The sequence below is a fragment of the Peromyscus leucopus genome, chromosome 6, assembly GCF_004664715.2.
Source record: "Peromyscus leucopus breed LL Stock chromosome 6, UCI_PerLeu_2.1, whole genome shotgun sequence".
Classification (NCBI taxonomy): domain Eukaryota; kingdom Metazoa; phylum Chordata; class Mammalia; order Rodentia; family Cricetidae; genus Peromyscus; species Peromyscus leucopus.
In genome coordinates this window covers 105,954,219-105,971,700 of record NC_051068.1, presented here as the reverse complement: position 1 = coordinate 105,971,700, position 17,482 = coordinate 105,954,219, and the positions used below count along the sequence as shown (strand labels likewise).

At 40.4% G+C, this 17,482-nt stretch overlaps 1 protein-coding gene across 1 annotated transcript in view; it reads right to left on the bottom strand.

Moving 5' to 3' along the window:
* Positions 1–719: 719 nt before the first annotated feature.
* The window catches only part of Ppa2 (inorganic pyrophosphatase 2), a 78,743-nt gene continuing 61,980 nt past the window's right edge, over positions 720–17,482 (bottom strand). Inside the window, 5 exon segments of the mRNA XM_028857203.2 lie at positions 720–927; positions 2,650–2,689; positions 6,744–6,813; positions 10,243–10,328; positions 14,043–14,170. Of these exon segments, the coding sequence (XP_028713036.1) occupies positions 902–927; positions 2,650–2,689; positions 6,744–6,813; positions 10,243–10,328; positions 14,043–14,170 (350 nt within the window). The 3' untranslated portion in view covers positions 720–901.

Sequence of the window (17,482 nt, the reverse complement as noted above, 5' to 3'; positions counted from 1 at the left end):
CATGAATACAAGAGTTATTGAAAGTATTTTCAGAAAACCTAAGAAAATAACTGCTTAGAAATATGGAAGATGAGATTGGAGCAAAGTTAGAGAGAGAATAGTCATTTGGTAAGGAGGCTTGAGCATGAAGCTGAGCTAGAGCCATGGGGACAAGACAGAGGCCCATAGAAGAGACTGGGTGAGGGGATGGGGGAATGCCTGATGAAGGAGGACAGTGGATATGTGTAAAGGAATACAGAGGACATTCATGAATGAGGTGTGGTTCAGTATGACTTCAAGGGGGAACTTAATTCCATCAGCTTGGACAAGAGGGGTCCAGGGCCTTTAAAGAGATGTCTAAGCAGAGTTCTTCCTCTGGGGATCTGAAAGCTCCATGGAGAGGAGAACTAAAATTGAAGGGATGGAAAGAGTGTAAAGCTGGAAGGAGTAAGGGCCTCTGCCACAACAAATCAGAGGAAAGAGCTTTAATGCATATAACACATTTATGTAGACAATGCTAAGAGGACAGCTTGGTTCAAAAAGCCTTTATCAGTGATGGACTTGAAAAGAGACAAGAAGATATGATAATAATAATATTGATAAAAATTTTATTGTTAAATTTGTGATTTTGACATTTAACCAATTAGATGTGGAATCATTAGTCAAACAATGCCTTTAGATTTCATTATGAAATTTAGTGAAATTTTTTTTCTTGTATCAATAAATATCTAAAAGACAGAGAAGTTCAAAATGTCAGTGTTTATTTACAAGTTTATTTAAAAAGTTTTAGAACAATGATGTTTTGACAGGAAGTCATCAAATGGGCTGGGTATCAGCTTGCTTCTCAAGAGCACTAAAGGGAGAAGGAGCGTCAGGGATCCTCAGAGGGTGAAGTCTCACTGCAGTACCTCCAGTGACCCCGTCAGTCGAGGAAGTACCACCTATCTTCTGTTTAAGTGTGGGGAGGGGAAGAGAAAGGAATGAAGAGGGAAGAATGAGACAATGTTTAGTTTACATCTGTAGGAACTATTTAGACATTAGTATTAGAATTTTTTTCTTGTTTTTTTGTTTGTTTCTTTTTCTTTTCTTTTCCTTTACTTATTAATTTTTTATTCTTTTTTTGTTTTTTTTTCTTTATTTTTTATTTTATTTTACAATACTATTCAGTTCTATATAACAGCCACAGATTTCCTTATTCTCTCCCTTCCTGCCTCCCTCCCCTCCCCCCCAGCTTGATCTGGAGGAGGTGGGAATGGGGGGTGGGTTTGTTTTCTTTTTTGAGACAGGGTTTCTCTGTGTAGCTTTGGCACCTGTCCTGAAACTCACTCTGTAGACCAGGCTCTCCTCAAACCCACAGAGATCCGCCTGCCTCTGCCTCCTGAGTGCTGCGATTAAAGGAATGTGCCTCCACTGCTTGGCTAGTAGTAGAATTTTTTGAGTCTATATAATCTTAGCATTTCATCTCTCTACTTAAGATTAGCTACTGCCTCCAGTTCTCCTATGTTCTCAGTTGACTCAAACTCCATATAAAACTACATTAAAAATTCTAGAGCCTGCTCATGGTATTTTTCTGGCTCCCTTTGGAGGCATTTTAGTCTCTAATGAACAATGAAGAAGTTAGCCCTTTAGCAACAATAGAAAAACTTCTTTGCTGTAAAATTTGATTGTTCATTAAATACCCAAAAGGAGATGTACTACAAAGAAAGCCTGACCGGCCAGCAGATAAGAACCACACCTGCTTTCCTATAGAATTGAGTCTAGGGACACCCTCCTTCCTAAACATCTCACAGCTGGACGAAGTAAATTGTTCTCATTTTCCCTCCAAATTCATTAAGTTGAATACCCTAATATTTTTATATAAAAAGGTCAAAAGCCTTGTTATATTTTGGAAGATACATTGTATGTATATATGCTTATATTCTGAAATTGTTACTGAAGAATACAATTACTTGTTCCTCAAAGTGGCTTCAAATAATGATAACCAAGGACATGGAACTTAGTTTTAACCCTATGATACATTTTTGGTTTTAAGACTTTCAGTTAAAATAAATGACTTATAAAATGCCTAGAGATAATAAAAGTAAGTCTTTTATACTCAAGTTTCTGGAGTCATCCAAAGTTTATCAGAACTGGCTGGAATCTCTCATGACTTCACACACACACACACACACACACACACACACACACACACACACACACACACACAGCTGCAGTGTGAGCACTATCACATGTGTAAGCCACACTGCAGCACACTAGAGCAGCAACAGGAAGGCCTAAGCAAGCCAGACGGAGGCTGCTTAATCACCATGTAATCAAATGATCTAGCCTCAAAATAACAAATGTGCTCCTCATTTCCTGAAGTTGGGCAAATGATATTTTATCAGAGCAATTTAATGACCATCTGAAATCTACTTAATTTACATAACTCAAACTAATTTTATTTATTTATTCGTTTCCACCACTATAAACAGATTTGTACATTTTGCTCTCAAGAACTGTAACAAGGCCAATAAGATAGTTAAGGGTGAGGATAGCTGCTCCTAAGCCTGATGACCTGAGTTCTACCCCCAGAGTCTCTGAATGAAGGACAAAGCCAACTCCTAATAGTACACGCTCTCTCTCTCTCTCTCTTGAAATGACAAATAACTTTTAAAAAGAAACATACTGTACCTTCGATATTGCTTATTTTACTCATTGAAGTTGTTGGGATCTAAAAGATAAAACAGCAAAGAATTAACATATTCAATATTTATATATGGAAAGTGAATCCAGAAATATTTTTTCATGAGATTATAGAATAAAACTGTACTCTACCTTCAAAAAAGTAAAGATTCCTCTGCTTTATTGGGCTGTTCACTCTTTCTAAGGAACAAGCCTCAGAAGTAGAGTCAAATAAAAGAAAGCATGCTCAGAATTTTTTTTCTATCAGCAGCCCAAGTGGCCAGCTGAGCACCCCATAGCTGAGTGTGTGAAGACATTTTTCTTCAAGCCACACTTAGACAACAGCCCACAGGAACCACCTTTAAGCAGTCTGTACTGTCAACCTCACCCACACCCAACTTAACATGTTTGCCATCTTTGTGCTGGCATTACCCAAGCAAGGTTCTTGATCAGTCATCAATGGAATCCTTCTAGAATTCCATCAGTGTTTTATGATCTTCAGTTAAAGCAGGGGCAGCAAGCCTTAAAAGTGGCTAGAATTCCTTGGCCTGTTGGCTGGTGTCTCCAGGCAAAAACACTTTGATGTTGGGATGAATATTACCAATAAACGTATGTGAGAGAGGATTGCCTACAATAAGCACAATCTTGCCCACTGTGCCATGCCCTCAACAGCCCTGCTCCACTTCAGCACAAAGCTGTGGAGAGGCATCCTGGGAAGGGATGTACCCTCCACCTGGCGCGCTCAGGCCTCCTCACTGGGGCTATAATATGATGCAGCATGTGCTTACTCATGTGATAGCGCTCGCTCTGCAGCTCACAAAGGTTTCAGCTTGTGGCCTACAACACTATTCTGTTTTGTTGGTAGCAATAAGATACCGAGAATTGAGGAATGGCCTACACTGAATGTGAAGAGAGTTGGGAGTGTGAAGACCACGCATAGAGGTATCCCCGTATGCACCGCAACAACCACGGCCAAAGCCGCGTTTGTGATGTTGAGAGAAGGGGCTGGACTTGATGACAATGTTAGAAGTAGTCAGGCCCGGTGGTTTAGACAGTTCCAGAATTGTTCTTTACATAAATGTGGAAGTGGTGAGCCTGTGAGTACTGATGTGAGGGCAGTGGAGGATTTGTGGGTAAGTTAAGGGAGAGGAAAAGCACTTATCATAAAGAATGTTTACTATGGATAAAATTCCCTATTCTTGAACCAGATGCCTGGGAGGACTGTGACGCACAGGAAGTCAATGCCAGGTCCTGGATGTTTAGGGAATGGCAAGTGCTGGCTAGGAAAGCAGCTCCAGTCACACTGTCCCTGTCCTTCAAGACTGTAGCTATAGTGGAATGGGACATACCCGACTGGTTAATAACAACTAATTTTCAACCCGATAACCCTTAACCACTTTTTCCTCCACTTCCATGTCAATCATTTGATATGGCTTCTCAGTGGCAACATTAGCAGTAGATTTGATCTCATTATAGGGGCCATGATAAAACAAGAGAGCAAAGCAAGCCCAAGAGAAATGATATAAATAAAAGATTAACACTTAGGATGTGTGGGGCTGCTGCCAGTATAATGCAGTACACTGTTTACAGCAAACTCTTAAAAATCAAGAGTACATTCTATAACAATAAAAAGCATCATGTATGATGTAGCAATGTACGAAGCAGTAATGACATAATTATTTATCATCACTGTCAAGTATGGCATACTGATAGAGCTGTATGTGCAATACTTTTAAATGACTGGTAGAGCAATAGCGTTGGTTAAGCCAACATCCCTCAGCATTTTTGAGCTCTAAGATACATATGAAACCACCATCATGTTCACGGTCTGTCATCCACAAATGGTGGCATGAATGTACACGTATCCACCAGCTCTATTCCTCTGAAGATCCCTAATAATTCCCCCAGATCATAAATGGTTTAGTTAATTTTCCTTGAAATATGAGAAGGAGGAGCAGGCAGAGGATTGCTATTACTGTTTAATAGAGTTTCCTCTCTCACACAAAACATGCTCGTGGGTGGCAGGTGTAAGAGTTACTGGAACAGGCCTCAACCTCCCACTTGGCTGAAGCATTTGAAATCTGATGGCAATATTCTCCTACACAGATTATAACCTTCTCATTTTTTGACATTGTTGTATCTTTTTAAGTCATACAATACCTTTTACAAAATTCTTTGGAAAATTCACTGGTTAGACTTCCTGTCTAAAATTAACATCTGTTTCTAACTGGTACTGCCAAATGCTTCAGAGAGAGAAAATGAATAGTACACACACAAAAAATTCAAACAATTGAGCAATTTGTTAGCCTAAAAATCACCGCAAAAAGGAGCAAACAAGTTCTCTTAAAACATATATCATGACATTACTTGAAAAAATAATCTCAAGAATGTTATTTTTTCATTGTTAGGACAGATTTCTTGACTGGATGAATATATTCAGAACACATAAACTCCTATTCAAAAGAGAACCACCATTATGGAAAGTCAGATAATGGCGTTCAGAGTTTTGTCATGGGCAAGAAACATGTTTTTCACATTAATGAAGAGAATGATATTTAAATCTGAAAGTAACAACAATGGTCTCATGAAAAGCAGCAGACATTTAACTCTTCACTATTGGCAATGATTTCCTGATATCCTCCTAACCCACCCAACTCCACGCTTTCTTTCTGTCCTGATTTATAAACATGATAAGTATAACAGTGCATGGGGACAGTTGATTGCCCTAATTTTATCAACGGATAGATAGTTTCAAATTTTCCCTGTCTGGCTTTATAGGCAGATGCATTAGTATCTCTATCAGACATATCTAGAAGGCCAAGGGCAGAACGGTCAGCGTCTTCAGTCTCCATAGGAACTACTTAGTGTTCTCTGAAGAAATCCCAACAATTTATATTGCAAGCTACTCAAGTACGGGGCTTGAAAACATCTAGTATCATCAGACTTTTTAAACTTTTGGCATCTGATAACTGCAAAACTGCGTTGTACCTTGTGATTTATTGGTTTTGTGAGACACAGGCTCACTCCCTAGCCTAGGCTGCCTTGGAGCTCAGTATGTGGCTTGAGTTAGTCCCAAATTCCCAGCCATCCCCTCAGTGTCCCTGGCTAGCACACAGGCATCCTTCTGCCTTGTGGCCTTGGGCGTGGAAGGCTCTCCCCTTCGCCTTCCACAGGCCTGGGCTCATCTGCATGCCCCTTTCCTGTGAGGCTGCCCTAGACCACTGCTGAATGACTAGAACTCATATCCTCTTCCTGCTCATTTTTCAGCATGGTATTTAATATCTATTGAAAGTCTACTTCATTTCTACATTTATTATTTATCTTCCCAACTAAATTGTAATTTTCAAAAGGACACATGGTTTTGCATCTCTTTTTGTGTGCACTCCAGCACTCACAAATTATGGCAGAGCAGGTTATAATTGAATAACTGATAAATTAGTGGTGAAAAAAACAACAAATTAAAAGCAGCCATAATTTTAGTTGTTCATAAAGACCTAAATTTTCTAGTTTCTAGTTCATAATTAGTTAAAAGCCCTTAATTTATACAGGGGATTTTAAAGCCTGAGATCTCTGTTAAACACACCTTATATTCCCAATTATCCAAATATTAATTTTCTTACTTAGTGCTCTCTAATTAAGAATTAATATACTAGTAACTACAGTTGCCTCCATGCAGCATTATCACTGAGGCAGGGAGGTCCTCGAAGCAAATCTCGTGAGGTGGGTGAGCTACGTGGAAATGACGAGGGGGGGGGTCTAGGCACTTCCCTCTCTTGAGCCCAAATGCACCTGCCCCATGAAGATAACAGGAGGGACCACCTACTGGGACCAAAGAGCACAGAGAACAAATGTCCACACATGGCCGTGGCCTGGAAACAGGAGGACAATTTGAACACCAAATGTTAAGAATTAAATTAGGAGGTTTAATGGCCTCTGATTGAAATTGCCAGCTTTCAAAAAAAATTGCTAACTTCAATAGCATTGTTTCATTTTATACTTCCCAAAGGTCCTGACAGGTTTCACTGCTAGACATTTGAGAAGCACTGTCAGCGTTCTCATGGCATCTGTCAGATTAAAGGACGCCCTGGACACCGGCTCCTTACCGATTCAACTAATGATCTTGCTTCCTCTGGAGTGCAATGGAAAGGGCTATCACAGATGTGCACATTTGTGCTGCAGAAGAAAAGAGAATGGGAGTTAACACAGCCCAAATGAGCATCACCCAAAGAAAACCAACCACAAACAGTCCACACTGGCTATATGACATCAGCCAAGGAACAGAGAATGGAACAAGTATAGACCAGAACACCTAAGGCTACTGTACGTGCAAATATGGAGTCATACACCACACTGCACTCTCCACAGTTAAAACAAGTTAAAATGATGTAATATCAAAACCATTTCCTGTTGTATACACAAACATCACAACCACACTTAACTTTGATTGAGAGTCAAATCCAACATAGAGAATGACACCATGTGGAGACATTTTCCTCTAAGGAATAGGCACTGGAATTGGAAAGGTAGAGATTCTCTTTCTCAGAGATACAGAAGATTAAGGATAAGAATAAATGAAAACTTCTAAGTTGGACAGTCCAGAAAGGCAGAGACCAGCCTTAGCTTGTTCTCCAATCATCGAGGGCTTGGAAACTCACGCCCTTCTTTGTTTGATAGACCCCAAAGCACGCAACCACTGCACAAGGCCTGCCCCCCAGATGACAGAAGAGGCCATCATCCCTCTTACATAGAATAAGGCCAATCTCTGAGAATTTCACAGAAAAGCTGGCAGGTTGAAATGGATGTATAAAGCATTAGTAGAGAAAGGAGCTAAAACCAATTTATTTCTTCAGTCAAAGAAAAAAGTAACTAGCAATGATTGTCTCCAAGAGGTGAATGGGCAAACACAAACATTTATTTTTTCTCAAATGGACCTAACAGATACACATTAGCAAATTTATCTTACAGTTGCTTTGTGAAGTATGTTGGGAATTTATTACAAGAAGACCTATTTATGCATTTACTTTTCACACTCCACCTGTCTGTAACTGGCAACACTGGTCACAGTAGATTTTCCTTTTGGTTATCATCTTTTCACTTGTGCCATGAACAACATTCCATTTTTAAAATGACTATAGGTTTTTGAATGGCATTAGTGATTTAGGTGTCTGTTTGTGTGTCTATTATTTATTTATTCATCTGTGTGTGGTGTGTAATCCCATCTGCTGGGGAAGCTGAGGAAGGAAGACAAGCTCCAGGTCTGCCTGGGCAGAAAAGCCCCAGGACAATATGGACAATGAGAAAAGAAAGGAGGTCTAGACAGCACTGCTTTGTATCCACTTGCAAGTTCAAAAAATTATACCAAGTGTCCAAGGCTTTTCTAGATGCTGGGATAAAACACTGAGCCAGTGAGTCCTCATGTACCTTGAAATCTCTAAATCTTTTCAGCTCTCAAACTGACAGTGGCCTGGAGAGAAGCTATAATGTGGAGGAAGCTGATAATCTCTAAATGGCTGACTGGGGTGCTGGCACCTACTGCTAAAATGTGCTTTCCTTCTTTTATGAATTTTGAAGTACTAAATATTTTGTTCTAAATTTATAAATGTCCTAGCACTACAAAAATAAATAGACAATTTTTAAATGTTATACGGTACACGAACAATCTCACTGACCAAGCCAGGAAGATGTTGCATTGGAGTTAAAAATCACCAATGTCAGAAAATGCTGGACACAACAAACAAAAATTATATTTAGAAATTAAAGACATATTAAAAATAGATTAACAGTACAAAATAAGTGATTAAATAAAAGAGAAACGATTATCAGAAAATAACATACAAAAGAAAATTTATAGAGTCAAGAGTATGAAAATTTAATTCATGGAAAATTATTTTCTTCAAGTCAGTCTCAAGTTTGACAAAGGCTCACAGTCATGATCAAAGTCAGTGTCCAGGATTCACACTGTCAGGGCTTTTCACTTTAAAGCAACAGCACCAAGAAAAAAGGGGGAGATGATACAAAACTGTGATGCTGCTGATGACTCTGGATCATGACTTCTTGAGTTTGCAGAAGAAAACTGCACTTGGAAAACATACATGGCACTGGGGCAAATGTATGCAGAACCAAATAGAACTGGTACTACTGATTGGCACGACACAGAAAAAAAAAACACATCATTCACAAAAACATATTGTGTGTGTGCCACATGTGCCCTTATTCCTGTGCATGGATGTCAGGTGGAGAGGTGCATGCATAACACAGTCCATGTATGGAGGCCAGTGGGCAACTCTGTGCAGTTGGTTTCCCCCTCTACTTTTACATGGTTCTGAGAGATTGAAATCAGGTCACCAGGGTTCCAAAGGAAGCGCTGGTGTCTGCCAAGTCATCTCACTGGTGCTACAAAAGTATTGTCAATGAATTAAATGTTCTTTCCTTCAGGAAGGTGAAAAACTAGACAGACAACTTCAAGACATAAATGATTTGGGACCACTGAAAATATATTTGTTTGGTCAAAGCTCCCTTCTGTGCCATGTCCTGCTTATTTGCTAAAGGTCAGAGTCAGTACACAGCACAGCAGCTAACGCTCCGGCTGTCCACTCAGGAATGTAGAGCAGTGGGGCAAGGGTCCAGGATGTGAGCTACAGGAGTGACGGCTAAGATGCTTCTGGAACAGGAGACATTTACGATAGAAAGACAGCTGGCATGGAGAGAAGCAGGCCTCACTTGTGCTGAACTGAAGAGCTGGATTAAACCCCATAACTGAAGGGATTCAGACTTCAGGATCCTTATTTTATATTTCACCTAATGCTATTGGATGTAGGAAAAAATCCACATGGAATCAATGTAGAAAAGGGCTTACCCCTATAGCCACAGTTTGGTAAATAAGTATATATTTAGACGTTTCACATTAAATGGAATGTATGCATTTCACTACTGTTTGATTCCTCTTAATCCTTTAATGGTCCGGGTCACATGGGACAAAAGACTACCTGAGTTCATGCCCTGAATCTACAAGGTGGAAAGAGAGAAATGACTCTCGCAAGTTGTCCTCTGGCTGCCACATCTGTACCATGTGTGAAAACAGACAGATGCACGCAGAAAAATACAGGTTAAAAAAGGAAAACAACAGCTTTTACTGTTTATAAGAAATGATGTGGTAGTTTATGTAAACAAAGTAACCACATTTTTAAATATTGGAAACTGTTGTTCTTACTGTATCTTTGCACCTATCATAGTAGATTGCCTGAAGTTTTTGTTTACTTGTCAGTATATCTTAGTGAAATAAAAATCATTTGGAAAAATGAACCACATTCGATTCCTAGCTGCGTAGTGACAGCCAGCACTGAGCAATGACCCTTAAAGCATGCTCCATAAACTGGGTGGTGGTGCTACACACCTTTAATGCCAGCACTTGGAAGGCAGAGGCAGACGCAGGTGGATCTCTGTGAGTTCCAGGCCAGCCATAGCTACAAAGCGAAATTCTGTCTTGAAAAACCAAGCAACCAACCAAACAAAAAAAGACATGCTTTGAAAGCCTGGGATTTGAGCAATATTATGCGGCTGCTGAGCAGAAACTGACAATGAGTTAACATTATACATTCTTACCAGTTGATAGTTCCACGGTCACGTTTCTTCATGAGCATTGCTTTCCAACATTCATGTGCGGAGTTAACAACTTCAAGAGCGAAAGCCTAGCTCCAATCAAAAACAGACAGAGATAGTTGCAACCTAGTTCCCACCCAAATCAGTGTTATACCCACACCGAACTACTAGTAAACTGTTGAGAGCTTGAGCTCTGGAATCGGGCAAACTTGAGCAGAAACCCTTCCTTGGTCACCAGCTGTGACGCAGGTGCTTAACTTGACCAAGCCTTAACTTCCCGTTCTGAGGAACAGCACATAATGAGGTGGGGGTCAGGTGCAATGGAGACAAGGGGCAGGCAAAGGAAAGTCTGTGGGTCACACATATGGGCGGCCGTCAGTCTTTGGCCCACGGATGCTTTAATGGGATGGAATGTAGAGAAGAGATTCGGGAACCACAGGCATCGTTGTAAAGCCTTAAACATTTACTATCTGACCTGTACAGACATAGTTCGCCCATCCCAGATCTAAACTACAGGGCTAATGAATGAACAAATAAAAGGATGCACAGCAGAGTGCTTAGCCTGGTCCACAACCTGTGAGGAAGCAAGCACATATTTATTCCGTCACTGCCAGGAGTGCACAGTTAACTGTAATTTTAGACAACTCCCTGACGGAAAGCAATACATCTTCTTAGAACGGCCCCAACTTTTCCTTGATATTAACTCATAAAATACCCCAAACTGTATAATCTGAAATAAACATTTCGCTGGGTACACATCTAGTAACACTACATAACAAAAATCTTCTTTCATCTTCAAAGGAGAAAATTACTTTTACTTCTTTTTTCAAAGTGAGTTTATGTGTATGTGTGTGCCTGAGTATATGTGTGTGTGCATCACATTGTGTGCAGCAGCCCTGGAGGGCAGAAGAGGGAGGCAGATGCCCCTCAAGTGGAGTTTCAGGCAGATGTGAACTGCCAAAGCCAGAGTCCTCCGCAAAAGCAGTAAAGTAAGGTTTTTTTTTTTCTTTCTTTAAGGTGGATCCTTATTTATTAGCTAATTCACACTAGCTTTATTCTCCTCGATTACAACTCATTATTATCATACCAAAGAAATAAAGAATCTTGGGCTCTGAGATAGAATCGTAGTGGGAAATTTAACCTGTGAAATAAAAGTTCTCTCAAGACCATAGAGGGCCAAGAAAAAAAGAGAATGGCTTCATTCTCAACAAGGTGGTACTGGGGATACTGTTTTAGACAGGGGATAAGAAATGGAAATTATTCTGTGAATAATACAGGGAAGAATTTTTAGATAGAGTTATTTGGATAATTCTGGCTGTAATCAATTCTAGTGCTTGCTTCATGAAATGGGCAGGAAACTCTAGACTTAAGAAACGAGAACCACCTTTCAACCACAGAAAAGAGGACTAATGAAATGTTCTTGAGTTAGGCTCTGTATTTTAATGGCAATGGTAAAAAGCAATGCACAAAATGACTATTTTTGGAAATGTTACCAGAATTACCCAGTAATCATACAGAAGAAAATAAATGTTCATCCAAAGCCACCAGAACACAGAAGACACCTGACTCTGTAAATTCAAAACTTGCCAGGCTGCCTTTGAGGCAATAGAGGAACGTGTGTATGCGTGTGTGTGTGTGTGTGTGTGTGTGTGTGTGTGTGTGTGTGATATGCATAATTTCAAACAAAGAAATGTAACATAAATTTTGAAAGAAAAGAACAATTTATTTAAAAAATATCCAACATCCCATTTCTAAGACAAGTCTAAAATACTTTTACATTTTAAAACTCTAAACAAAGTCTTTGTGGCATTAAGAATTCTTTTAATGAGCCTTTCAAAAAAACACTGAGTCTAGCAATCACCTCTTTCAGAGCAAGACTTGCTGTCAGTTTTAAGCTTTGTTTCTGTTACAGAACGTACTTTCTGTACCCACTTAGAAGTTGGTTAAGAGTATGCAATTTGGCTGTGGATCTCTGCATCTGCTTCCATCAGTTACTGGATGAAGGCTCTGATGACAGTTAGGGTGTTCACCAATCTGATTACCAGGGTGAACCAGTTCAGGTACCCTCACTACTAGTGCTAGTAGTCTAATCTGGTTTTTTTTTTTTTTTTTTTTTTTTTTTTTTGGTGTGTGTGTGTGTGTATTCCTGGGAATTTCCCCAGCACCAGTTTTCTCCCTTACCCCATGATGTCTCCCTCTATCAAGATATCTCTTTCATTGTTCTCCCACTCTGTCCCTACGCCAGCTCGAACATCCCGTTCCCTCATGTTCTCATCCCCCATCCCCTCCCCTCTATTGCCCCCCTGACCCCAAGTTTACTAAGGAGATTTCATCTATTTCCCCTTCCCAGGGTGATCTATACATCCCTCTTAGGGTCCTCCTTGTTTCCTAGCTTCCCTGGGGCTGTGGGTTGCAGTCTGATTATCCTTTGCTTTACATCTAGTATCCAACAAGCTCCGAGAGTCCAGTCAAAGAGAGGGAAGAGAGATTCTATGAGCAAAGGAAGTCAAGATCACTGATGGGGAAACCTACAGAGACAGCTGAACCAAACTCATAGGAACTCACGCCTGCAGAGGACCAGACTAGCCCCTCTGCATACATACGGGAGAGTTGTGTAGCTGGGTCTGGCAGTGTGATCAGGCTCTATCCCTGGTGCACAAGCTGGCTTTCTGGATCCCATTACCTATGGTTGGATGTAGGAGCCCACAGAGGTTTCCTAATGAGAACTTGCTTTACCCAGCTAAGAGGATGATTGGACCATGGGCTAGTTACCAGGTGTGTGGAAGGGTCTACACTTGGCTGTATCTAGCAAGGGGGAGGTCTTTTGCCCCCCCCCTTGGCATTGTTATAAAAAGCCCTTCTGAATAAAGTTCTGGGCTGTTGGGTATTGGCCCAGCTCCTCCCAAAGCTATGCTATGTTTCTGTCTTTCCTCTCACTGGTTAGGCCTATCATTCTATCTAAAAGTTCTTTATTCCTCTCTCCTCCTCATAGGAACCCTGGGAAAGGTGGGGGCTGGCCTCCCACAGACACCTTGCTCACCCTTGAGACTGGGGCGAAGGGCTGGATCCTGCCTCAACTGAATGTACCAGGCTCTGCTGTCTCCCTCCTGGAGAGAACTTATCCTTATGGAGGAAGGGATGAGGGGTGGGCTGAGGGAGGGGGAAGTAGGTGGGGGTGGAGGGGATGGGAGGAGGGATGAGTGGGGGATGTATGTGGTTGGTATGTAAAATGAGTAAAAAAAAATTTTAATTAAAAAAAAAAGAGTATGCAATTCACTTAGTGTTAACAGCTTTTTAAAAATATTCCATATTTTTGACTTCAGCTTCTTGGCTGATTTTCTTCATGTGTGTCATGTTAGATTAGGGACATTTTATGGAAGCTTTGCGGCATTCTAATGGAAGAATGCTCTACCAGAAAGATAATTCAAATGCTCTCTTAATTGTTAAGCAACTTCATTCAGCCATGGTAAAATTTAGTCAGGAGGGAATCCTGGACGGATTCACATCAAGGGAAAGCAACCTCCTCAAACCAAGAACTAGCGCAGTTTTCTTCATACACAACTGGCAAAGTTTAAACTAACTGCAGAACTCCCTTACTTTCTGGGATGAGCTGTATGTAGATCGACCGTGTTGATTCACTTCAACATCTGGGAAAAATGTTAATACTAATACCTTAAATACGGAAGGCAGCAAAACGCACTTGGTCTTCCTTCTACCTATGAATATTCACATCAGATTGTCTATGTGAAGCATCCCCTCAGACACTGAGAGGCGCACTTTCAAATACAAATTCTCATCTTTACCTTGTTTTTGAATTCTCCATTAAAAGCAAACTTGTTTTCTGGTTTTCCGTCTGGTACCTTATAAAGTCTCAACCAATTAAGAGTGGCTTCCAGGTAACCTGGTTTGAACTTCTTAACATCATCAATATCTGTGAAGGAAGAAACAAATATGTGAGTTAATAATCATTTATACTCAGTAATACAGTGCTGGTCTGAGGAAGCCAGGAAATAATGCAGGGCCAACCGCCAGCTTACTTCGTAACCACTGGTGCTAGTGATGGTTGACATGTCTCATATTCCATGCAGACTTCTATTTCCCCATGTAAAATACTGTTCCTTCATCCCACAAACATGTACTGAGTGCCCCCAAGACACAGGTTTCTCTCCGTCTGGAAGTTCACAGGGCTCACAGTACAGGACACGGACAGACAGATAGCAAACAGTGATGAAGTGCAATGAGGTTATCACAGACAGAACAGGACGGCAATGTCAGATGAGGGAGCGAAGGGGTCCCACGAGCAGTCAGACAGGACGGAGAAAGTAGAAAGACCAGCAGAGAAGAAGCAAGGGAGTGTGCGAGGGTAATGAACACCGGCTAGGACCGGTGTGTGACCAGGGAGGGAGGAGGGAGGAGACACCTCTGAGGAGGAAGGGCCCCTGAGCAGCACGTACCATGACAGGGACCGGTGTCTTCTGACAGGTGACGGCGGGTTTAAACTGGTAAAATCAGGACTCACGCTTTTAGAAGAACTGGTCTAAAAAGTCTGAACATGGAGGAGAACGGTACCCAGAAAACAGTGCCCTGGCCAAGAAAGGCTGTGTGATTTTTTTTTTTTTTAATCCAGGGGTGAGATATCTGAAATGGGTCGATGAAGACACATGCCTACAACTGTCATGGCCGACAATGCAGGAAGAAGCAGGCAGCAAAGACACACGTGTGTGGCAAAAGTCCCAGAAAGAAACATGGAGCCAAACAGGAAGACAAGGAGTGAGTCAGGGGATTTAAACAGAGCCGTCCCTAAATACCACAAAAAAATGTATCCTAATTCAGCCATGGTTTTCGGGATTTGCTTTTGATGACACTGGCTAGAAGATACTTGGAAATAAAGTTACTACATTGAGATTGATAAATCCCTTGTTCAATGAGGTCCCCAGGGAAGCAGCCTTTCTAAAATACAAGTTGAAAGTATACAAAAGCAAAACAAACAAACAAAAAAGCCAGGCGGTAGTGGCGCATGCCTTTAATGCCAGCACTCGGGAGGCAGAGGCAGGTGGATCTCTGTGAGTTCGAGGTCAACCTGGTCTACAGAGCGAGTTCCAGGAAAGGCTCCAAAGCTACACAGAGAAACCCTGTCTCGAAAAACAACAACAACAAAAAAAGACAAATACTTGCCAAAATACTGTAAGTAACGGAGAAGTTCAGAATCATCCTCTGATGCACAATAATCACAACAAATAACAGACATGGTCAAACTTGAAAAATTACAAAGTTAAAACTAAAAACCAAGAGATGACGGACACACGGGAATACTCCACAAACTACTTGGTTCGACATCTTGTCAAAACCGCCATCTTCTCTCATAACAGGGAAAGGCCAGTGTTCCGTGGGCACTGGTCACACAGACGAGCATTATTCCCGTGCTTTTTCCCACTTGACCCTTGCCTGGTAGAGAGAGGGCCTCACATAAGTGAGATGAATGTGGTGGGGTAGAGCCCAGGGCAAGGGAGAAGGTTCAGTTTGCTGCCAGATAGTCTTCTGATTTAAAGTTTGAAATGCTACTGAAGGCCACACATCTATCCAAAATATTTTGAAACAATTAATTAAAGGAAAAATAGAGAGACTTGCTTGAAAGGAAATGCAGGTTACAGTTGTTTCATTACCAAGTGTCAACATAGACTTATTGAGCAATTGTAACTGATTGCAGACGGCAGGCAGTGAATGTCATAGAGTGCACCCTTTAAGGAATGCACACTGCGCCCTGGGTTAGAGAGTCCTTTGTAATACCCCAGATGCAGACTCCAATAAACTCTTCACCTAATATAGTGCTGTTTACTATTATTAAAAATAAATTCTATTTATCATATTTTCTGCTTATCTGAAAAGTTATTTCTAAGGTGAACTTTCCATTGATCATTTTCTTATATCCTCCTATTCTTACAAAGCATCCCTGTAAACTGATTAATTCCTGCTTTTTCCAGCTTAATGTTATCTTATTTGCTTGGGAAAATATTTTAGCATACTAAACTCAAATAACTAGAAATGTACTTTAATTTCCAAAATAATTTCTTATACTTCAATCTGATTGATGACTCTATCCCTGTACCTCACCCAATCCACTGGTTTTTATCCTACTGTATAAAATGTTTGATTATCTTTAACTCACCAATTTCAAAGAAAGAAGCTAATTATCCAATACCCTTTTCAGCCTAGGAAGTTCTTTGCTCAGAACTCATGGAGGGGACCTTTAAGACACCAGCAATTAAAAATGTCAAACATTTAATAATGCCAAAAAGAAGTATAAACCTCCAGAAGAAGCTAAACTTGCCAATTCTCAATTAATTACATCCCAGGAGAAAACAGCTGCATTTTCATAAACAACAAAAAACTCAGACAAAATCGGAAGCATGCAATTTTAACATTTTTAAAACCTCAATAGCAAATGTCCAGCCAGAAATCCAACTCAGTGAATTACTTTTCTGAAAGCATGAAACATTGCACCTAGAATTGATAAGCGGACCCATGGTCTACAGAATACATATGTGTTAATCATAAGCAAACTACAGTAAAGAGAACTGAACACATTTGCTAAAATGTGTGACAGAAGCTGCACCATACAAACCATGAGACATTTAATTCTTAACCTGTTTTTCTTCCCGTTGCATTGAAACATTGTCCAGCCAAAGGTATTAAAAACAAATGCAGATGTGTTTATACTTTTCTTTTCTACTATGGTAAAATCTGCACAACATAATGCTGTCTCCTGTTGTCATTTTAGGAATATAACTCAGTGATGTGGTGCTCATCCATAATGCCTAATCGGCACCACTGTCCATCTGCTGCACTTCTCTGCCAGATGCATTTTTATAATTTATGCCATTTTAAAGAAAAGTAGCAATTTTCTAGTAGCCATTTATTCTTACTTTTAAGGTTTTATGTGAAACTTTATAAAGTAGACAATTATGTCATTTAGTGCAAAGATGGTCTACTCCATCAATAAGCAAGGAGAACCTGGAAGTACCTATTTATAAAATCAAGCTAAATATACCTCAGTTTCTCTTCTGTAGCAATTAAGCCCTTTTAATTGAACTTCAACTTATCACTTTACTGAACTAATTAACAAAGATTCTGCACTGTGTAAAGTATTCTAACTGTAGTGTATGCTGAGTCTGGTGAGAACCCTCTAGAAGGAAGTACTCGTGTCCCCCACCATCAGTTGGGTTTTATCTTTGCCAAGTCTCAG